Genomic DNA, 23,159 nt, shown 5'->3' with positions numbered 1-23,159 from the left:
AACAAAAACCCACAAATTCTGACAAACTCCAAGCATTGATTATGCAAGAATGGGCTGCCATTAGTCAGGAGGTGGCCCAGAAGTTAATTGACAGCATGCCATGGCATGTGAGCTATGAAAAAAATATTTTATTTCTTGAATGTGTTTATAGCGGCTAAGAAACGAAAAAAACATATGCGCTTTCTTTCCTTTTCAGCAGCTCTTACCCGTTTCACTCTGACACTTATGAAATGCTTGTAATTATACTTCAGTATTCCATAGTAACATCTGACAAAAATATATTTTTTTAAAGACACTGAAGCAGCAAACTGTGTGGTAATTAATATTTGTGTCAACTTTTGGCCATGACTGTATAGCCTTAGGATTGGGGGGGGGGGGGAAATAGGTGAAATCACGGCATCAGTCTGTCTTGGTATTTTAACCTACGTGTCCTGATCGCGTCTGGTGTGGGTAGACAAAATCAACTTGTGCGCAATGGCGCGAGTGCGGTCTGGTCAGCAAGTTTGTAGTCACCATCACATGCTGACCACATGCTCAAGTGTCTGACCACACTCCAGTCGGTAGTAATGCACCGTAAAGTTGGTTGCCTACCTCCATATTAAGTCCAAAGAAGAAAAAGCCCGTAGGATGGAGGAGAGATGATGAGAAACTAATTCGGTTTACAGTTTTATCTGTGGATTAATTGTCCGTGTAGAGGACCTTGTGCATTTCAAGTAAAATAATCCTGTGTTTATATCCCAGGATAAATTAGCTAACAGCAGCAAGCTAGCTAGCTAAATTGCCATAAATGTTTAATAATTTTCAACCTTCCAACAAATTAATATAATTGGTTCAGAGTATGTTTTGATATTTCAACCTACGTGTCCTGATCGCTTCTAGTGTGGGTGAACAAAATCAACGTGCTCGCGTCCGGTTTGGTCAGCATGTTGTAGTGCAATTAACGTACGGATAAGTGTTGCGTTGTGGCTTTGCCAGCATACATCTGAAAACATTTTGAGATTTTGCCCCATCAAGATTTACATGCTAAAATCACCACTGGGTATTATGACTCATGTTGTGGTACTCTGAGTTAACAGATAGCAAAAATATAATGAGCATAACATTGTAGGTGGCATACATATCCAACAACAGGCTAACTAGTAATAAAAAAAATGTCAGCCAGCGCAACGTGATGCCGTAAAATGAACAAGTTTGGTTTTGGGCCAAGTGGCAAGCTGTCCACACCAGCTGGCTGGTTGGCTATGTAAACAAAAAATGCCTGTATCATACACAAACAGCTAGCTAATAACTAGCTAGAAGATTAAGATATTATATAACGATGTATTTCTAGATATTCTTTGGTAAATCTAGCTAAATCAAATTAACACCCACATACTTGAAATTAGCCACTTGCTACATACCTTGTACATCTGAACATCAAAAATGTGTATCTTCACTGTAGGTCAAAGATTCTGGGTTGTCGAATGGCATGTGAACTATGAAAAAAAGATTTTATTTCTCGAATGTGTTTATAGCGGCTAAGAAACGGAAAAAAACATATGCGCTTTCTTTCCTTTTCAGCAGCTCTTACCCCAGTTTCACTACGGGACTTATAGCAAAGAGTTAAAGCTAGCAAATATATTTATAACTAACCCTTCTGTCTGTAGTTGTATTCTTTTCCTTGTCTGGGAAGCATTCAAGAACCGAATGCTGCTGTGAATAGATAGTATGTGTTTCTCCAATGAGCCAGACAACAGATATTGACGTCAGAAATGACAGCTCACAAAAGATGAAGGCTAAAATATGTTTTATTCAACCTTAGTTTGTCTAGTTACACAGCACAGCAATATGTAACACAGTTAATAGGCTACACATCAGCCAATGTATGATCCTTTGTAAATCTCAGAAACCATGCAAACCCACTCATTCTAAATACTAGTTGTACAGTGAAGTTGTAAATGGTAAACAAGGGAGAGATTGACATTACATGGTATTGCACTGAACAAGTTACAACAGAGGGGAAACTAGCAAAAATGCACAAGCATTAATTCTAGAGCATCAGCAGAGTGGTCACATTCAGGGGAACATAACAGACACCAAAAAGCATTACTGAACTCATTTAGACTCTGTTATTGTAAAGAGATAGGCAGAGGTAAATTCTGGCATCTAAAACACAACAATTAAATAAAATATTCTAAAAGACTTCTATACTGAACAAAAATAAAAGCAACATGTAGTGTTGGTCCCATCTTTCATGAGCTGAAATACAAGATCCCAGAAATGTTCCATACGTACAAAAAGCTTATTTCTCTAATTGAGTGCACACATTTGTTTACATGCCTGTTAGTGAGCATTTCTCTCTGCCATGATAATCCAGCCACCTGACAGGTGTGGCATATCAAGAAGCTGATTAAACAGAATGACCATTACACAGGTGCACCTTGTGCTGGGGACAATAAACACCCACAAAAAATGTGTTGTTTTGTCACACAACACAATGCTGCAGATGTCTAAAGTGTTGAGCAAGTGTGCAATTGGCATGCTGACTGCTACCCAGTGGGTGGGCCTGGCTCCCAAGTGAGTGTGCCTATGCCCTCCCACTTGGTCATAGGACCACCTATTCCCAAGTGGGTGTGCCCATGCCCAGTCATGTGAAATCCATAGATTAGGGCCTAATTTATTTATTTCAATAGAATGATTTCCTTGAACTGATGAACTCAGTAAAATTGTTAATTGTTGCATGTTTTGTTTATATTTTTGTTCAGTCTAGCTAAAAATGTAAAAACCTATAGTAAAATCACAACAAAAGATCAGTACTACCTTGAAACTATAACTTAATCGGAGCTGGTTTGTTTTGGTAAAGAAGAATGAGGTCAGGTATGAATGAATACTGCCTCTTCTATTTCAAGGTGTCAACAGGTCTTCCAGTGCACTGTGCAGTGTTCTGACTACACAATTATGGGGGCAGGGTGAGTAGCATTGCAGTTTGGTCAGTTTGTAGGTGTGTGTGTACATGTTTGGGGGAGGGTGTTGGGTTTGTTTTCTGTGCCAGGAAAAGATTGGCATCAACTATTATTCCGGTCATGTGTGTGTGTGTGTGTGTGTGTGTGTGTGTGTATGTGTGTGTATATATTGAAATAAATGTGTGTGTGTGTTCTCGCCTAGTTCACAATGGCAGACGAGCACATCTTGTTGATCCCACAGAGCCTGGATCCCCTGTACAGGTAGTAGTAACCCTAGAAGGAAGGAACAGGCAACAAGACATGAACACAAAAATACACGTCAAAACTTCTATTTGCACAATATGTTCCAAGAGTTCAGGCTTGACTTCACTCAGAAAAAAGGGTTCCAAAAGGGTTTGGCGGCTGTCCCCATAGAAGCAATTTTAGATCCAAGTAAAAGGAGAAATTATCCTTCCTGTTTATTTGAACAGTGAGAGAGAACAACAACAAAACAATCTAGAAAAACGCATGTCAAAAAGTGTATAAATTGATTTGCATTTTAATGAGGGAAATAAGTATTTGACCCCCTCTCAATCAGAAAGATTTCTGACTCCCAGGTGTCTTTTATACAGGTAACAAACTGAGATTAGGAGCACACTCAAACTCTCCACCATGGCCAAGACCAAAGAGCTCTCCAAGGATGTCAGGGACAAGATTTTAGACCTACACAAGGCTGGAATGGGCTACAAGACCATCGCCAAGCAGCTTGGTGAGAAGGTGACAACAGTTGGTGCGATTATTCGCAAATGGAAGAAACACAAAATAACTGTCAATCTCCCTCGGCCTGTGGCTCCATGCAAGATCTCAGCTCGTGGAGTTGCAATGAGAATAGTGAGGAATCAGCCCAGAACTACACGGGAGGATCTTGTCAATGATCTCAAGGCAGCTGGGACCATAGTCACCAAGAAAACAATTGGTAACACACTACGCCGTGAAGGACTGAAATCCTGCAGCGCCTGCAACGTCCCCCTGCTCAAGAAAGCACATATACATGTCTGTCTGAAGTTTGCCAATGAACATCTGAATGATTCAGAGGACAATTGGGTGAAAGTGTTGTGGTCAGATGAGACCAAAATGGATCTCTTTGGCATCAAGTCAACTCGCCGTGTTTGGAGGAGGAGGAATGCTGCCTATGACCCCAAGAACACCATCCCCACCATCAAACATGGAGGTGGAAACATTATGCTTTGGGGGTGTTTTCTGCTAAGGGGACAGGACAACTTCACAGCATCAAGGGGACGATGGAAGGGGCCATGTACCGTCAAATCTTGGGTGAGAACCTCCTTCCCTCAGCCAGGGCATTGAAAATGGGTCATGGATGGGTATTACAGCATGACAATGACCCAAAAGACACAGCCAAGGCAACAAAGGAGTGGCTCAAGAAGAAGCACATTAAGGTCCTGGAGTGGCCTAGCCAGTCTCCAGACCTTAATCCCATAGAAAATCTGTGGAGGGAGCTGAAGGTTCGAGTTGCCAAACGTCAGCCTCGAAATCTTAATGACTTGGAGAAGATCTGCAAAGAGGAGTGGGACAAAATCCCTCCTGAGATGTGTGCAAACCTGGTGGCCAACTACAAGAAACATCTGACCTCTGATTGCCAACAAGGGTTTTGCCACCAAGTACTAAGTCATGTTTTGCAGAGGGGTCAAATACTTATTTGCCTCATTAAAATGCAAATCAATTTCTAACATTTTTGACATGCGTTTTTCTGGATTTTGTTGTTGTTATTCTGTCTCTCACTGTTCAAATAAACCTACCATCAAAATTATGGACTGATCATTTCTTTGTCAGTGGGCAAACGTACAAAATCAACAGGGGATCAAATACTTTTTTCACTCACTGTATATCCTACCAACGGGCCATAAAACAATGTAATATCTTATGTTTCACCAAGTTGTGGCTGAACGACGACATGAATAACATACCGCTGGCGGGTTTAACACTTCTTCGGCATGATAGAACAGCAGCCTCTGGTAAGACCAGGGGTGGTGGTCTATGTATATTCGTAAACAACAGCTGGTGCACGAAATTCTAAGGAAGTCTCAAGGTTCATGATAAGCTATACTCTACACCATTTACCAAGAGTTTTCATCTATATATTCTTCGTATCTGTCAATTTGCCACCACAAACCAATGCTGGCACTAAGACCGCACTCAATGAGCTGTATATGGCCATAAACAAACAGGAAAACGCTCAATCCAGAGGCGGTGCACCTAGTGGCCGGGGACTTTAATGCAGGGAAACTTAAATCTGTTTTACCTAATTTCTACCAGCATGTTAAATGTGCAACCAGAGGGCAAAAAAAATAAATAATAATAAATCTAGACCACCTTTACTCCACACACACACACACAAACAAAGCTCTCCCTCGCCCGCCATTTGGCAAATCAGACCACAATTCCATCCTCCCGATTCCTGCTTACAAGCAAAAACTAAAACAGGAAGCACCAATGATTCAGTAAATAAAAAATAAAAAAAGTGGTCAGATGAAGCAGATGCTAAACTACAGGACTGATTTACTAGCAAAGACTGGAATAGGTTCCAGGATTCTTCCGATGGCATTCAGGAGGACAGCACATCAGTCACTGGTTTCATCATTAAGTGCATCTATGACGTCGTCCCCACAGTGACTGTACGTACATACCCCAGCCAGGAGCCAAGGATTACAGGCAACATCGCACTGAGCTGCTTTCAAGGAGCGGGACTCTAACATGGAAGCTTATAAGAAATCCAGCTATGCCCTCCGACGAACCATCAAACATCAAATAGAGGACTAAGATTGAGTCGTACTACACTAGCGCCGACGCTTGTCGGATGTGGCAGGGCTTGCAAACTACTACAGACTACAAAGAGAAGCACAGCCGCGAGCTGCCCAGTGAAACAAGCCTACCAGACAAGCTAAATTACTTCTATGCTCACTTTGAGGCAAGTAACACTGAAACATGCATGAGAGCATCAGCTGTTCTGGACAACTGTGTGATCACGCTCTCCGTAGTCGATGTAAGTAAGATCTTTAAACGGGTCAACATTCACAAGGTCGCAGGGCCAGACGGATTACCAGGACGTGTACTCAGAGCATACGCTGACCAACTGGCAAGTGTTTTCACTGACATTTTCAACCTATCCCTGACGGAGTCTTTAATACCAACATGTTTCAAGCAGACCACCATAGTTCCTGTGCCCAAGAACACTAAGGTAACCTGCCTAAATGACTACCAACCCGTAGCAGTAATGTCTGTAGCTTTGAAAGGCTGGTCATGGCTCACATCAACACCATTATCCCAGAAACCCTAGACCCACTCCAATTTGCATACCGCCCCAACAGAGCAACAGATGATGCAATCTCTATTGCGATATTGCAGAGCAGGCAAGAGCAGGCTGCAGTGCATCTGGTGAAGGACATGCACACTTGACCATCCACTGAATGACCTGCTCCCTCCAAAAAGAGGTAACTGCACCACCAGGCTCCTGAGAAACAGCCAAGAACTGTCCTGTATTACTGCCTGTACGAACCACCACTCTACCCACTGCTATCAGACTGTATAATAACTCTAGCTCTTAAATGGTTCTCCCAAAAATTATATTTTTAAAACCATTTTAATATTTAAAATTTCCATCATGAAAAATATCCTGTAATGCTTACAATTGTTCAATATTTTATTTGTCACGTATTATGCGTTATGTATTTTAAAATAGTTTTTTGCAGTTATTAGTAATGTAAAATGTTGCATTTATTCAGTTTAATCTGTGAGCAAGAGAAAAAAAAACTCCAATTGCCCTTTCCCACCTGGACAAAAGGAGCACCTATGTGAGAATGCTATTCATTGACTACAGCTCAGCGTTTAACACCATAGTGCCCTCAAAGCTCATCACGAAGCTAAGGACCCTGGGACTAAACACCCCCCTCTGAAACTGGATCCTGGACTTCATGATGGGCCACCTCCTGTAGGCCCCTCCTGAACTCCCTGTTCACCCATGACTGCATGGCCAAGCACGACTCCAACACCATCATTAAGTTTGCCGAAGACACAACAATGGTAGGCCTGATCACCACCAATGATGAGACGGCCTATAGGGAGGAGATCAGAGACCTGACCGTGTGGTTCCAGGACAACAACCTCTCCCTCAATGTGATCAAGACAAAGGAGATGATTGTGGACTACAGGAAGAGGAGGACCGAGCATGCCCCCATTGAGGCTAAATTGATTTTATTGATGTATTATATTAAGTTAAAATAAGTGTTTTTTTTCAGTATTGTTGTAATTGTCATTATTACAAATATTTGTTTTAAATTTGTTTTGTATTCTATTTAAAAATCGGCCGATTAATCGGTATCGGCTTTTTTGGTCCTCCAATAATCGGTATCGGCATTAAAATCATAATCGGTCGACCTCTAGCCCAAACACACCAAGAGTGTCGTAAAGAGGGCACCACGACAAAGCCTATTCCTCCTCAGGATACTGAAAAGATTTGGTATGGGTCCTGAGATCCTCAAAAAGTTCTACAGCTGCACCATCGAGAGCATCCTGACTTGTTGCATCAATGCCTGGTATGGAAACTGCTCAACCTCCGACCGCAAGGCACTACAGAGGGTAGTGCATATGGTCCAGTACATCACTTGGGCCAAGCTGCCATCCAGGACCTCTATACCAGGCGGTGTCAGAAGAAAGCCCTACAAATTGTCAAAAAGACTTCAGCCACCCTAGTCATAGATTGTTCTCTCTGCTACCGCACGGCAAGCGGTACCGGAGCGCCAAGCCTAGGTCCAAAAGACTTCTTAACATCTTCTACCCCCAAGCCATAAGACTCCTAAACAGCTTTACAAATGGCTACCCAGACTATTTTTATTGTCCCCCCCCTTTTACGCTGCTGCTACTCTCTGTTTATGATCTTTGCATAGTCACTTTAACTCTACCTACATGTACATATTACCTCAACTCACCGGTGCCCCAGCACATTGACTCTGTACCGGTACCACCTGTATTGTTATTTTACTGCTGCTCTTTATTTGTTACACTTATTTTTCTTAACTGCAATGTTGGTTAAGGGCTTGTGAGTACCGTAATTTCCGAACTATAAGCCGCTACTTTTTTCCCACGCGTTGAACGTCGCAGTTTATACAATGACGCGGCTAATTTATGGATTTTTCCCGCTTTCACAAGATTCATGCCGCCAAAAAACTGAGCACCGTCACATAATGTGACGTAAATCGAGCGCGCTCAAACTTCCCATCATTCTGATTACGGTAGTCATTTTGTCACCCTCATCATGGCAAAGACACGGAGAAATGCATATGATGCAGCTTTCAAGTTGAAGGCGATCGATCTGGCTGTTGGAAAAGGAAATAGAGCTGCTGACAGCGTGGAGCATTGTCAAAAAATCCACTATCATCAACGGGTTTCGAAAGGCTGGACTGCTGCGTGTTGAAGAGGGCAGCGATCCAACATCGGATGAAGTAATTCTGAGGCTATTCAACTCCGACACCGAAGGAGATGACTTCAGTGGTTTCAGTGCACAGGAGGAGGAAGATAGTGACCAATGACTTTCTTGGTAGGCTATTGTTTAATTTTTGTTACAAGCCGTGTTTCGTTAAAGCCTATTTTTTTTTGTTTACAAGCCGTGTTTCGTTAAAGCCTATTTATTTTTGTTACAAGCCGTGTTTCGTTAAAGCCCATTTATTTTTGTTATACAAGCCGTGTTTCGTTTAAAGGCTGTGTAAAGTTCATTTGTTTCAATGTACCGGTAGGCAACTGCGGCTTATAGACATGTGCAGCTTATTTATGTACAAAATACATATTTTTAAATAATTCAGTGGGTGCGGTTTATATTCAGGTGCGCTTAATAGTCCAGCAATTACGGTAGGCATTTCACTGCCTGTTATTTTCGGCGCATGTGACAAATAACATTTGATTTGGAATGGAACCCAAAATGGTTCTATTTGGAACCAAAAGGATTCTGCCTGGAACCAAAGGGGGGTTTACCTAGAACCAATGGGTTCTCCTATGGGGACAGCCGAAGAACCCTTTTTGGTTCTTGATAGCACCTTTTTTCTAAGAGTAGGTTTTATGCATGCATTGTAAACAAATACACTGTTTGCAAATCCCCACATAACTCCTTGTCATAGAGATTCACTGTGACAGCTTCCTCTTACCTGTTCTCCATAGTCCTCTCCCCAGCTGTTCTTGATGGCCCAGAAAGGCTTGCCTTGACCTGTACACAGAAACAACCAGATACACATGACTCACACATTCTGACTCATCAGTGTTGTTATTACGCTAGGCTAATGTAAGGTAAATAAGTAGTCAGTCTCACGTTCTCCGTAGCCCACGAGCAGCACTGCATGGTCAATCATCCAGGGGTTGCAGAATATCTTCAGAGGGTGGGACACGCCCTTCCTGTAGAACTGAGGAGCAACAAGGAGAAAAGCAGGTGGGATTAGATAGATAGATACTAGTCAGTTCATTGCTCAGTTGTGTTTTAGTGATGCTAATTTAAGTGTCAATAAGGAGCATACAGCAGTGAGGTCTGTTACCTGCATTGCGAATGCGTTCAGGGCCACAGATACTGGTCCGTTCTCAGCCAGCCAAGCAGCGATTTCTAAACATAAAAAGGGAAGGAAACCAAGATTAACACATGAAGCCAACCCTCCTCCATCTGTACCGCATTGTTCAATCTTCATCCAAACCTTCAACCTATCATCTGTACCACATTGTTCAACCCATCATCTGTACCACATTGTTCAATCTTCATCCAAACCTTCAACCTATCATCTGTACCGCATTGTTCAATCATCCAAACCTTCAATCTTCATCCAAACCTTCAATCTTCATCCAAACCTTCAACCTATCATCTGTACCACATTGTTCAATCTGTACCAATCATCTGTACCACATTGTTCAATCTTCATCCAAACCTTCAATCTTCATCCAAACCTTCAACCTATCATCTGTACCACATTGTTCAACCTATCATCTGTACCACATTGTTCAACCCATCATCTGTACCACATTGTTCAATCTTCATAAACCTTCAATCTTCATCCAAACCTTCAACCTATCATCTGTACCACATTGTTCAACCTATCATCTGTACCACATTGTTCAACCTATCATCTGTACCATTGTTCAACCCATCATCTGTACCACATTGTTCAACCTATCATCTGTACCACATTGTTCAACCTTCATCTGTACCACATTGTTCAACCCATCATCTGTACCACATTGTTCAACCCATCATCTGTACCACATTGTTCAACCCATCATCTGTACCACATTGTTCAATCTTCATCCAAACCTTCAATCTTCATCCAAACCTCATCTTCATCCAAACCTTCAACCTATCATCTGTACCGCATTGTTCAACCTATCATCTGTACCACATTGTTCAACCTATCATCTGTACCGCATTGTTCAATCTTCATCCAAACCTTCAATCTTCATCCAAACCTTCAACCTATCATCTGTACCACATTGTTCAACCCATCATCTGTACCACATTGTTCAACCTATCATCTGTACCACATTGTTCAACCCATCATCTGTACCACATTGTTCAATCTTCATCCAAACCTTCAACCTATCATCTGTACCACATTGTTCAACCCATCATCTGTACCACATTGTTCAACCCATCATCTGTACCACATTGTTCAATCTTCATCCAAACCTTCAATCTTCATCCAAACCTTCAATCTTCATCCAAACCTTCAACCTCATCTGTACCGCATTGTTCAACCCATCATCTGTACCACATTGTTCAACCTATCATCTGTACCAATCTTCATTCAAACCTTCAATCTTCATCCAAACCTTCAATCTTCATCAACCTTCAACATCTCTGTACCACATTGTTCAACCCATCATCTGTACCACATTGTTCAACCTATCATCTGTACTGTTGTTCAACCCATCATCTGTACCATTGTTCAACCCATCATCTGTACCAATTGTTCAACCTATCATCTGTACCATTGTTCAACCTATCATCTGTACCACATTGTTCCCTATCATTGTTCAACCTTGTTCATCATCTGTACCACATTGTTCAACCTATCATCTGTACCGCATTGTTCAACCTATCATCTGTACCACATTGTTCAACCTATCATCTGTACAACCTATCATCTGTATTGTTCAACCTATTATCTGTACCGCATTGTTCAACCTATCATCTGTACCAAACCTTCAACCTATCATCTGTACCACATTGTTCAACCTATCATCTGTACCACATTGTTCAACCTATCATCTGTACCACATTGTTCAACCCATCATCTGTACCACATTGTTCAATCTTCATCCAAACCTTCAACCTATCATCTGTACCACATTGTTCAACCCATCATCTGTACCACATTGTTCAACCTATCATCTGTACCACATTGTTCAACCTATCATCTGTACCGCATTGTTCAACCTATCATCTGTACCACATTGTTCAACCTATCATCTGTACCGCATTGTTCAATCTTCATCCAAACCTTCAACCTATCATCTGTACCACATTGTTCAACCCATCATCTGTACCACATTGTTCAATCTTCATCCAAACCTTCAATCTTCATCCAAACCTTCAACCTATCATCTGTACCACATTGTTCAACATCCAAACCTTCAACCTATCATCTGTACCGCATTGTTCAACCCATCATCTGTACCACATTGTTCAACCTATCATCTGTACCACATTGTTCAACCCATCATCTGTACCACATTGTTCAACCCATCATCTGTATTGTTCATCATCTGTACCGCATTGTTCATCCAAACCTTCAACCCATCATCTGTACCACATTGTTCAACCTATCATCTGTACCGCATTGTTCAATCTTCATCCAAACCTTCAACCTATCATCTGTACCACATTGTTCAACCTATCATCTGTACCACATTGTTCAACCTATCATCTGTACCACATTGTTCAACCCATCATCTGTACCACATTGTTCAACCCATCATCTGTACCACATTGTTCAACCCATCATCTGTACCACATTGTTCAACCCATCATCTGTACCACATTGTTCAACCCATCATCTGTACCACATTGTTCAACCTATCATCTGTACCACATTGTTCAACCTATCATCTGTACCACATTGTTCAACCTATCATCTGTACCACATTGTTCAACCTATCATCTGTACCACATTGTTCAACCTATCATCTGTACCACATTGTTCAACCTATCATCTGTACCACATTGTTCAACCCATCATCTGTACCACATTGTTCAACCTATCATCTGTACCACATTGTTCAACCTATCATCTGTACCACATTGTTCAACCTATCATCTGTACCGCATTGTTCAACCTATCATCTGTACCACATTGTTCAACCTATCATCTGTACCACATTGTTCAACCTATCATCTGTACCACATTGTTCAACCTATCATCTGTACCGCATTGTTCAACCTATCATCTGTACCACATTGTTCAACCTATCATCTGTACCACATTGTTCAACCTATCATCTGTACCACATTGTTCAACCTATCATCTGTACCACATTGTTCAACCTATCATCTGTACCACATTGTTCAACCTATCATCTGTACCACATTGTTCAACCTATCATCTGTACCGCATTGTTCAATCTTCATCCAAACCTTCAACCTATCATCTGTACCACATTGTTCAATCTTCATCCAAACCTTCAACCTATCATCTGTACCACATTGTTCAACCTATCATCTGTACCACATTGTTCAACCTATCATCTGTACCACATTGTTCAACCCATCGCCTGTACCACATTGTTCAACCTATCATCTGTACCACATTGTTCCTATCGTCTGTACCTTGTTCAACCTCATCTGTACCACATTGTTCAACCTATCATCTGTACCACATTGTTCAACCTATCACCACATTGTTCAACCTATCGTCTGTACCACATTGTTCAACCTATCGCTGTACCACATCATTGTTCAACCTATCATCTGTACCACATTGTTCAACCCATCACCACATTGTTCAACCTATCGCCTGTACCACATTGTTCAACCTATCGTCTGTACCACATTGTTCAACCTATCGTCTGTACCACATTGTTCAACCTATCGTCTGTACCACATTGTTCAACCCATCATCTGTACCACATTGTTCAACCTATCGTCTGTACCACATTGTTCAACCTATCATCTGTACCACATTGCTCAACCTATCGTCTGTACCACATTGCTCAACCTATCGCCTGTACCACATTGTTCAACCTATCGTTGTACCACATTGTTCAACCTATCACCACATTGTTCAACCTATCATCTGTACCACATTGTTCAACCTATCATCTGTACCGCATTGTTCAACCTATCATCTGTACCACATTGTTCAACCCATCATCTGTACCACATTGTTCAACCTATCATCTGTACCACATTGTTCAACCTATCATCTGTACCACATTGTTCAACCTATCATCTGTACCACATTGTTCAACCCATCATCTGTACCACATTGTTCAACCTATCATCTGTACCACATTGTTCAACCTATCATCTGTACCACATTGTTCAATCTTCATCCAAACCTTCAACCCATCATCTGTACCACATTGTTCAACCCATCATCTGTACCACATTGTTCAATCTTCATCTAAACCTTCAACCTATCATCTGTGTCTTTCTCTCCATGTACGCTACCCACTCGGCTCTCTCTCACGCTACTTTTTTCAAAGTGTTGTTCTCCTCCCACTCACCGTTCTCATCTTTGGACAGCTCCACAGAGCTGTTGATGTAGGCAGTGACTTTGTCTGTGGTGAAGTCACAGCTCTGCTTCTTGCCGGTGTAGCTGTAGTCAGTCTCTGTCTCCAGACCACCCAGCTTCTCGATAGCGTCATATGCATTTGATGGAAGCCCGCCCCCACAGGCCTGGTCCACAGTATCACAGTCCACCAGCTCTGTGGGTGACAGGACATTGAACCAATCAATTCAAGGCTCTTATGGAGAAAGGGGAAACAGTACTGTTGTACAGGTAAGTGTATGATACCTACAAATGCTTGTGCTTACCTTGCTCAGAGAGAGACACTAGTTTTCCAGTTTTCACAAACCACTGGCCCTCAATGTTGCCTGTCACCGAGAATGCCCAGCAAGAACCACACATGCCCTGCAATACAAACCACACACTCAGTCATACACACAGGCCTTACCTACCTCCACATTTTCCATTAATTATGTCATATCTACAGTATGAATGAAAGTATGACTTTTGCGTACCTATAAATGTTTAGTGAACCATCAAAGCAGAGTCATAACTACTTTATGAATGCTATATAAAGCCTTAAGTTATTTGCCCGATCAGAAATACAAATCATACATACAGTGGGGCAAAAAAGTACTTATTCAGCCACCAATTGTGCAAGTTTTCCCACTTAAAAAGATGAGGCCTGTAATTTTCATCATAGGTACACTTCAACTATGACAGACAGAATGAGAAAAGAAATCCAGAAAATCACATTGTATGATTTTTAATGAATTTATTTTCAAATTATGGTGGAAAATAAGTATTTGGTCAACAACAAACAAGCAAGATTTCTGGCTCTCACAGACCTGTAACTTCTTCTTTAAGAGGCTCCTCTGTCCTCCACTCATTACCTGTATTAATGGGACCTGTTTGAACTTATTATCAGTATAAAAGACACCTGTCCACAACATCAAACAGTCACACTCCAAACTCCACTATGGTCAAGACCAAAGAGCTGTCAAAGGACACCAGAAACAAGATTGTAGACCTGCACCAGGCTGGGAAGACTGAATCTGCAATAGGTAAGCAGCTTGGTTTGAAGAAATCAACTGTGGGGGCAATTATTAGGAAATGGAAGACATACAAGACCACTGATAATCTCCCTCGATCTGGGGCTCCACGCAAGATCTCACCCCATGGGGTCAAAATGATCACAAGAACGGTGAGCAAAAATCCCAGAACCACACGGGGGGACCTAGTGAATGACCTGCAGAGAGCTGGGACCAAAGTAACAAAGCCTACCATCAGTAACACACTACGCCACCAGGGACTCATATCCTGCAGTGCCAGACGTGTCCCCCTGCTTAAGCCAGTACATGTCCAGGCCCGTCTGAAGTTTGCTAGAGAGCATTTGGATGATCCAGAAGAAGATTGAGAGAATGTCATATGGTCAGATGAAACCAAAATATAACTTTTTGGTAAAAACTCAACTCGTCGTGTTTGGAGGACAAAGAATGCTGAGTTGCAGCCAAAGAACACCATACCTACTGTGAAGCATGGGGGTGGAAACATCATGCTTTGGGGCTGTTTTTCTGCAAAGGGACCAGGACGACTGATCCGTGTAAAGGAAAGAATGAATGGGGCCATGTATCGTGAGATTTTGAGTGAAAACCTTCCATCAGCAAGGGCATTGAAGACGAAACGTGGCTGGGTCTTTCAGCAGGACAATGATCCCAAACACACTGCCCGGGCAACGAAGGAGTGGCTTCGTAAGAAGCATTTCAAGGTCCTGGAGTGGCCTAGCCAGTCTCCAGATCTCAACCCCATAGAAAATCCTTGGAGGGAGTTGGAGGGAAAGTCTGTGTTGCCCAGCAACTGCCCCAAAACATCACTACTCTAGAGGAGATCTGCATGGAGGAATGGGCCAAAATACCAGCAACAGTGTGTGAAAACCTTGTGAAGACTTACAGAAAACGTTTGACCTCTGTCATTGCCAACAAAGGGTATATAAAAATGTATTGAGATCAACTTTTGTTATTGACCAAATACTTATTTTCCACCATAATTTGCAAATAAATTCATTAAAAATCCTACAATGTGATTTTCTGGATTTTTTTTTCTCATTTTGTCTGTCATAGTTGAAGTGTACCTATGATGAAAATTACATGCCTCTCATCTTTTTAAGTGGGTGAACTTGCACAATTGGTGGCTGACTAAATACTTTTTTGCCCCACTGTAAACATTTACAGTCGTACCTGTAGTCATCTCCAGTCTGTAAGACCATCTCTAAACCCGGTCCTACCTGGTTCTTGACGGGGCTGACCGCTCCATGCTCTCTCCAGTCCCAGTTGGGCGGGGCGGGGCCGCGGGGCATTACTGCAGGCTTCATGGACTGCTGGAGGTTCTGCTGGCTCAGCAGGGGGTTCAGGTACAGAGTCCTAAACTCCTCCTCTGGAGGGAGAAAAAAAGAGGGTAGAGGGAGGAGAGGATGAAGAGATAAGGATTATTCACAGTGTACAGCTGAGGAGTTGTACTGTAGCTTTGTGGAACTAGCGTAGAGCTCTGCTACCCGACGGGCCCCAACATTATACATTGGGTTAGGGCCGGGTAGGGTCTGTTTTTTCATCAATAATTAGGGTACGGTCAGGAATCGGGTGTCAATAAATTGATCGCTATCATTTTGAAGCTGAGCCATTTGCTCATGCTCTGCTGCAGTAGTCATATCCGACTAAGATCAAACATGGTGTCAGAGGTGTTTCAACCTCGTCAAATACAAGTCAGGAGACACTCAGAGTGCATGCAGAACAAGCTGCATGCAGGGAGTGAGTGACAGACAGAGGAGCAGCTCATGGATTTACTAACGGAGGAGGTTATTTCTGATTTGGGGTTTTGAGCCGGGGCTTAAATTTGGCAGAAGTAATCAGGCCATTGGTAGGGTGGGGCCTGAGCGTCACAGGCATGGGTAGGGCTCGGGATTAAAATCCATTCCTATGCAGAGCTCTAAATCAACTACGTAGAAGAGAAATTACTCAAGAGATTAGCTCTCTTTGCAAGGGAACATGTTTTAAACTGTCACAGAATCACACACAGGAAGTGTTGTTGCTCCAGAGAGGGCAGATGGTGAGCTCTCCAGCACACTCAGTGGTTGTTCTGGAATTGCTTCAGGCTTGTTAATCTGCACACACACACCTGTGAGGTCGCTGAACTTGGTGACCCCATACTCGGCTGTGCCCTGGTCCAGAGACTGGAGCTTCTCGGCAGTCTTCAAGTTCTCATGGAAGACACGCAGCCGCCGGTCAGCTTCTGTAGCAGCAAAGGTCAGACAAAAATGTTATGTTTAGATGTTTTACCGTCTCATCTGTGGAGGTAGATGGATGGTATTGTGTAAAATGATGGATTGACATTTCTCTCTCACCCTCTTGGCTGCTGTAAGTCCTATTGTATCTGACCATGAACTCTTTGAACTGACCCAGAAGCTCCACAGAATCCACTGACTCCTGTCACAAAAGACATGTTGATTATTCACAAGTAAATTAAATATATACACATACAGAATAAAAGAGAAACTCAAAAACACACATACCACAAACGCTATGTTTTCTATTACCTCAACTGGTTTGGTGGAGACGGGCAGAAATTCAACTTTGTTGGTCTCAACTGGTTTGGGATCAACTGGAAACCAATGATCATGAAAAACAATTAGGATGTAGCTATGAGTATTTATACAGTGCCTTGCGAAAGTATTTGGCCCCCTTGAACTTTGCGACCTTTTGCCACATTTCAGGCTTCAAAACATAAAGATATAAAACTGTATTTTTTTGTGAAGAATCAACAACAAGTGGGACACAATCATGAAGTGGAACGACATTTATTGGATATTTCAAACTTTTTTAACAAATCAAAAACTGAAAAATTGGGCGTGCAAAATTATTCAGCCCCCTTAAGTTAATACTTTGTAGCGCCACCTTTTGCTGCGATTACAGCTGTAAGTCGCTTGGGGTATGTCTCTATCAGTTTTGCACATCGAGAGACTGAAATTCTTTCCCATTACGCCTTGCAAAACAGCTCGAGCTCAGTGAGGTTGGATGGAGAGCATTTGTGAACAGCAGTTTTCAGTTCTTTCCACAGATTCTCGATTGGATTCAGGTCTGGACTTTGACTTGGCCATTCTAACACCTGGATATGTTTATTTTTTAACCATTCCATTGTAGATTTTGCTTTATGTTTTGGATCATTGTCTTGTTGGAAGACAAATCTCCGTCCCAGTCTCAGGTCTTTTGTAGACTCCATCAGGTTTTCTTCCAGAATGGTCCTGTATTTGGCTCCATCCATCTTCCCATCAATTTTAACCATCTTCCCTGTCCCTGCTGAAGAAAAGCAGGCCCAAACCATGATGCTGCCACCACCATGTTTGACAGTGGGGATATGGTGTTCAGGGTGATGAGCTGTGTTGCTTTTACGCCAAACATAACATTTTGCATTGTTGCCAAAAAGTTCAATTTTGGTTTCATCTGAGTAGCAGTGGTCTGATATTCCTTCCATTTCAATATTATCGCTTGCACAGTGCTCCTTGGGATGTTTAAAGCTTGGGAAATCTTTTTGTATCCAAATCCGGCTTTAAACTTCTTCACAACAGTATCTCGGACCTGCCTGGTGTGTTCCTTGTTCTTCATGATGCTCTCTGCGCTTTTAACGGACCTCTGAGACTATCACAGTGCAGGTGCATTTATACAGAGACTTGATTACACACAGGTGGATTGTATTTATCATCATTAGTCATTTAGGTCAACATTGGATCATTCAGAGATCCTCACTGAACTTCTGGAGAGAGTTTGCTGCACTGAAAGTAAAGGGGCTGAATAATTTTGCACGCCCAATTTTTCAGTTTTTGATTTGTTAAAAAAGTTTGAAATATCCAATAAATGTCGTTCCACTTCATGATTGTGTCCCACTTGTTGTTGATTATTCACAAAAAAATACAGTTTTATATCTTTATGTTTGAAGCCTGAAATGTGGCAAAAGGTCGCAAAGTTCAAGGGGGGCGAATACTTTCGCAAGGCACTGTACAAACAATCCCGAAACAAATAAATGCACAAAGGTAACTTTAGTTCCACAGTTGAACCAATGACACTAACCTGCTGGCTGGCACTTCTGTTTGAGAAGGGTGGACTTGCTCTCCCAGGGAATGTCCCAGACCTCAAACACACATACCTCTGTCTGACAGAGAACACATCAGCGGAGAGAACATGGTTAGTGAGATAACCTGTGTTTATTTTATTGGGCTACTGTGTTCATGACTTCTTTATAGACAGTATATTAAAACATAATGTATTGTTATGTGCAATTTAGGGAAATGCCTGTTTAAATGAATCACGTCAAATTAAATGAGCTGTTTAATAACAGGGGAATGGTACAGCACATAGGCCACATACAGAGGATATGTAGTGTAATGTTAACAATAACAACTCATTTCCTCTGTCAACAACAGTCCATTTCTGAACCTATACAGAAGTGAAGCACAGGAGTGAACAACACAAACACTTCGTTCCCTTGACCTTGGAGACATTTCTGATTAAGTTTCTGCTAAGTCATGAAAACAAATACAGCAGGTGGAATAAAGAGGGAACGGTAGCGGTCTGCTTGTGCACATAGCTGCAGTAACACTGTGTCAAATCCAAGTCATGAGAAGTTATTTATCTTGGTCACATGACTAGTGGAAGGGAGAGCTGAACAGACGTTTATAATAACCTACAGTAGACCCTGATACACACACAATGGCCTTGATACTGGGCACTCTTCAGTGTTGCCAGTTTATTTTTAATGAGTGGTTTAGGTACTGCCAATGTTCACCATTGCAAAACATTGGGTTTTTATTTGAGTTGATGAGGAGGCCTCTGATATTAGTTTAGCTGTACTTTCTCTGGAACCCTCTCTCTCTCCAACAACCCACACCGTTATCATCCTAAAACAGAAACACAAACACACACACACATACTGGCCTCACCTTCAGGTTGTGTTCCTCTGGGTAGAAGTCACAGATCCTCAGTCTGGCAGCCTTTTTACACTGGGTGTTACTTAGTTCCACCGTGATGCTGTATCGGATACCCTTCACCTGCTACAAGGCAGGAAAAACACAGTGAAGGTGGCCTCTTTGAATAAAGAAACATCAACTCTGCGGTTTTTGTTTTGCCATCTAGCATACCATTTAGCATACCATTTAGCTCTGACGTCACTATGCTGGAAATTACATGTCTCTTAGTTAGCTTGTCTGGCTGAGACAATAGGTTTGTTGAGACCAGTGTTGGGGAAGTTACTCTGAAAAGTTTATCACGCTACCAATTACTTCACACTGAAAGACGTTAAGCTAAACTAAAAAGGTACCATTAAGAAACATAGTTTACTGAACTAAAATGACCCTGGAAAAGTAGTTCATTACATCCAAACTACTTCGTGATAAATTATCATATGTAAATCTGAAATGTCAGACTACAAATTGCAAGAACAGATCACATGTTAACAGAATGTGTAACAGCATATTAAACACAAACTGTTTCAAGTGATCATTTGGCAGATCTGATTCTGAAAAAGCAAGAAAATTCTTGCCTACTTCACCCATATTTTATTTTATCTTTGCAAAAAGAGTAGTGTGTAGTTCAAGTAGTTAGCTACATGGCAAAAAAGTAGTTAACTACTTGAAAGCACTACCTTAACTACCACCAAACTACTGCAAAATGTAGTTTGATTAGTTGAGCCCCACGTTTATAAAATAAATAAATAAAATATAAATGCTTTTTGGCATGTCACATCATTTTGCAAACAATGTAAAAAATATATATCATTGAGTTAATAAAGCCGCATACAAACATGGATTTTTTTTTGTTTTCTTGAGTAAGGGAGGTCCAAAATGCAGGTGTTTCAGCCTTGCTCCGTGCTTTCTGTGGCGGTGGCGCAAGCCAGCAGAAAATACGGAACGTTGCGCCGTGATTGGCTCAGTGTTCAGTCACTCATGGGGACACTGCGTCACCGCCAAGTCTAAGGGTAGAGGTCGGAAATTCAAGCCCCTTGGATGCTGCCATACATTAGAAGTGCCCATCCAAGAAGGCTCAAGGTCATTGGTCACAGAAAAAATAAAATCACGTTATAGCTACAGTAGCTTTGATTGGACTGATCATCATACTTTCAAAATCTTAGCTCGCAGTCATCATCATGAATCAAGTCGACAATCTACTGGCAAATACTTTTCAATCCTTGTCATATGAAGATAAATAATAAAGAGAAATTATAGATAAAACGTATCGGTGCTTATCGGCCATAAATATTACACAACAAGTTTGAAATCAACAATGAGTGGTTTGGAAGGAATCACTGGCTAACTGCAAGCATTGCAATGCAATCATTAGCCTGCTGTTCAGTGGAGTAGCTGTGTTGTCCCAAGTCTAAGATTAAGGGTGTCTTTTCTTAGTTTAAAATGATACATTTTCAACATTGGCCATGCTGTCAATGAACCATGCCATGCTCAAAACAACTTAGCTCGGAACTGCAAAATCTGACTTTAGTTGAGTTCAAGACAACTGGGAATTGGGAAAAACGAGTACGACTGGGAAAATATGTTTTGAACTTTCATCCAACTCTGAATTGTAAATCGGGAACTCTGGCCTCTTTCTAGAGCTACGACCTGAAGATCACTGACAGAGAATGCCCCCCCCCAGAGAATGCAGAGAATGCCAGACTAAATTTGCCCACAAAAGGACCAACACGCCACAACTAGGAGAGTCCAAAAATGTCTTGTATGCTGCTGCACAAATTATGTAATATGCCAGAGAGATATGTATACTGTAGCTAAGAAAGTAATACTAAGTGTATGTTGTGTATTAAGCTGCTAGTAGCCCATGTGCCTCACCCTAATAATTCGGTCTATTTTTTCCTCTTAATTTCATGTACTGTTCTGAACTGGTGGTGCACATGTAGCCTATAACCTGTTTTAGAGAAATGTAATCATCGAATATTGTAAGACCCTTTGTTTATCCTACGGTTCTGACTTGGTGTAAAGGCAGAACACTAAGAACGGCCCATGTTCTGAATTCTGTCGCTGTACATTTCAAAAGTGCAGATCAAATATTTATATTGACTACGTCCGTCCTTGCTCGCTCATTAATGACTTCATTGAAATTACAAATTGCCTCTTATCTGCTTGTTATCCCCTTATGCCATTGTTTGTACATCTCAATTATCTGTAGAAAGCACATTTGTTTAAGCAAGTCAACAATGTTTTTTAAAGTCAGTAAATGAGGCTGAATGAATTGTTTCGCTGCCAGACAAGACTGAGCTGATAGCCTGTTTGTGGGCACGGTTTGTCACCGTTATAGTACAATGAATGTATTGTTTAGTGTTGTGGCTTTGCTGGCATGCATCCCACATGTATTTATTTTTGCCATGCCAAGATTGACATGCTAAAACTCGCCAGTGGATAGGAGTCATAGGACACTGGCATTATTCCTGTGGACATAAAATGCCATGTGGATATAGAGAGGCCTTACAGGCTATAGTCATTAGCAGTGGTGATTTTAGCATGTAAATCTTGGTGGTGGAATGCATGCCAAAGCCACAAAAAAATGTGGAGCTAGGCCCCACCTGCCCTGAATGACGGGTCGCCACTGTTCATTAGGCAGTATGAATAGGCTTAGCTAACCATGTGGAAAACTTCACTGAAAGCATAGTTAAATATTAAGAGTGCTTGGTTGGGCTGCAGTAGAACAAATTAAGCGGAGTTACACATATGTCATGCAGTTCAGATGCACGAGCACAGGTTGGTGCGCTCTGACGTAAGCGGCGATATTATCTAACGAACTGAAATCTGTGATGGCCTATTCGCCACATATTATGGCCTACAATCACAATGGACATAAACTTAATTGTAGGCTAATAACATGTCATTATTTACATAGCACAAATTATGAGATTACAATAAACAAATATTAATTTTCACAAGACTGTAGTCTACCTGTTTACTGGCAGAGAGGATCTTGCTAACTCTGCGAACGTGCATCGCATTGGACCCCATGTTATAGCGCTCTTCTGCAAACTTCAGTGCCTTCTTCAGACCTGGGTCATTTTCCGACAAACGGACGGCAGACCCGGGTGCCCCCATCAAAGGGCCATCCAAATCGGCCAGAACCGAGCCCAAAACCGCTAGGATTAGGCAAAGAAGAACAGGGTGGCGAAATCCGACGTCCATGTTGACCCGTCTGTTTGTAGAGCAGTAAAACTCCAACCGAGGGTGGACGGTGAGATTATAAAATTGGATTTTTGTTTTACTAGTTACTTATCAATGCCACAACAAATCAGAAGACCGCCCCCAAATAGAAATGGTTACACAATGGTTACAATGGCGTGTTCGAGAGGATCAAACCCGCAATGTATCATGGGTAAATTCTGACTGACAGACCGATCAACAATAGTTAGTAATCATTGACGGGTGATTTGTAGA

At 41.8% G+C, this 23,159-nt stretch overlaps 1 protein-coding gene across 1 annotated transcript; it reads right to left on the bottom strand.

The window, feature by feature from the left end:
• Positions 1–1,769: 1,769 nt before the first annotated feature.
• On the bottom strand, positions 1,770–23,159 carry LOC118363276 (cathepsin F-like). Its single transcript, XM_035743966.2, has 13 exons — positions 22,674–23,159; positions 19,677–19,787; positions 18,808–18,889; positions 17,280–17,344; positions 17,088–17,169; positions 16,862–16,975; positions 15,975–16,123; positions 13,999–14,095; positions 13,689–13,889; positions 9,515–9,579; positions 9,295–9,385; positions 9,134–9,192; positions 1,770–3,215 (listed from the first exon to the last, which is right to left on the bottom strand). Exons 1-13 carry the CDS (start codon positions 22,905–22,907, stop codon positions 3,141–3,143), a joined length of 1,425 nt encoding a protein of 474 aa, XP_035599859.1. The 5' UTR covers positions 22,908–23,159; the 3' UTR covers positions 1,770–3,140.

Source organism: Oncorhynchus keta, chromosome 30 (genome assembly GCF_023373465.1).
Source record: "Oncorhynchus keta strain PuntledgeMale-10-30-2019 chromosome 30, Oket_V2, whole genome shotgun sequence".
NCBI classification, from domain to species: domain Eukaryota; kingdom Metazoa; phylum Chordata; class Actinopteri; order Salmoniformes; family Salmonidae; genus Oncorhynchus; species Oncorhynchus keta.
Note: the sequence above shows the minus strand (reverse complement) of the source record. Positions and strands in the feature narration are given on the sequence as shown.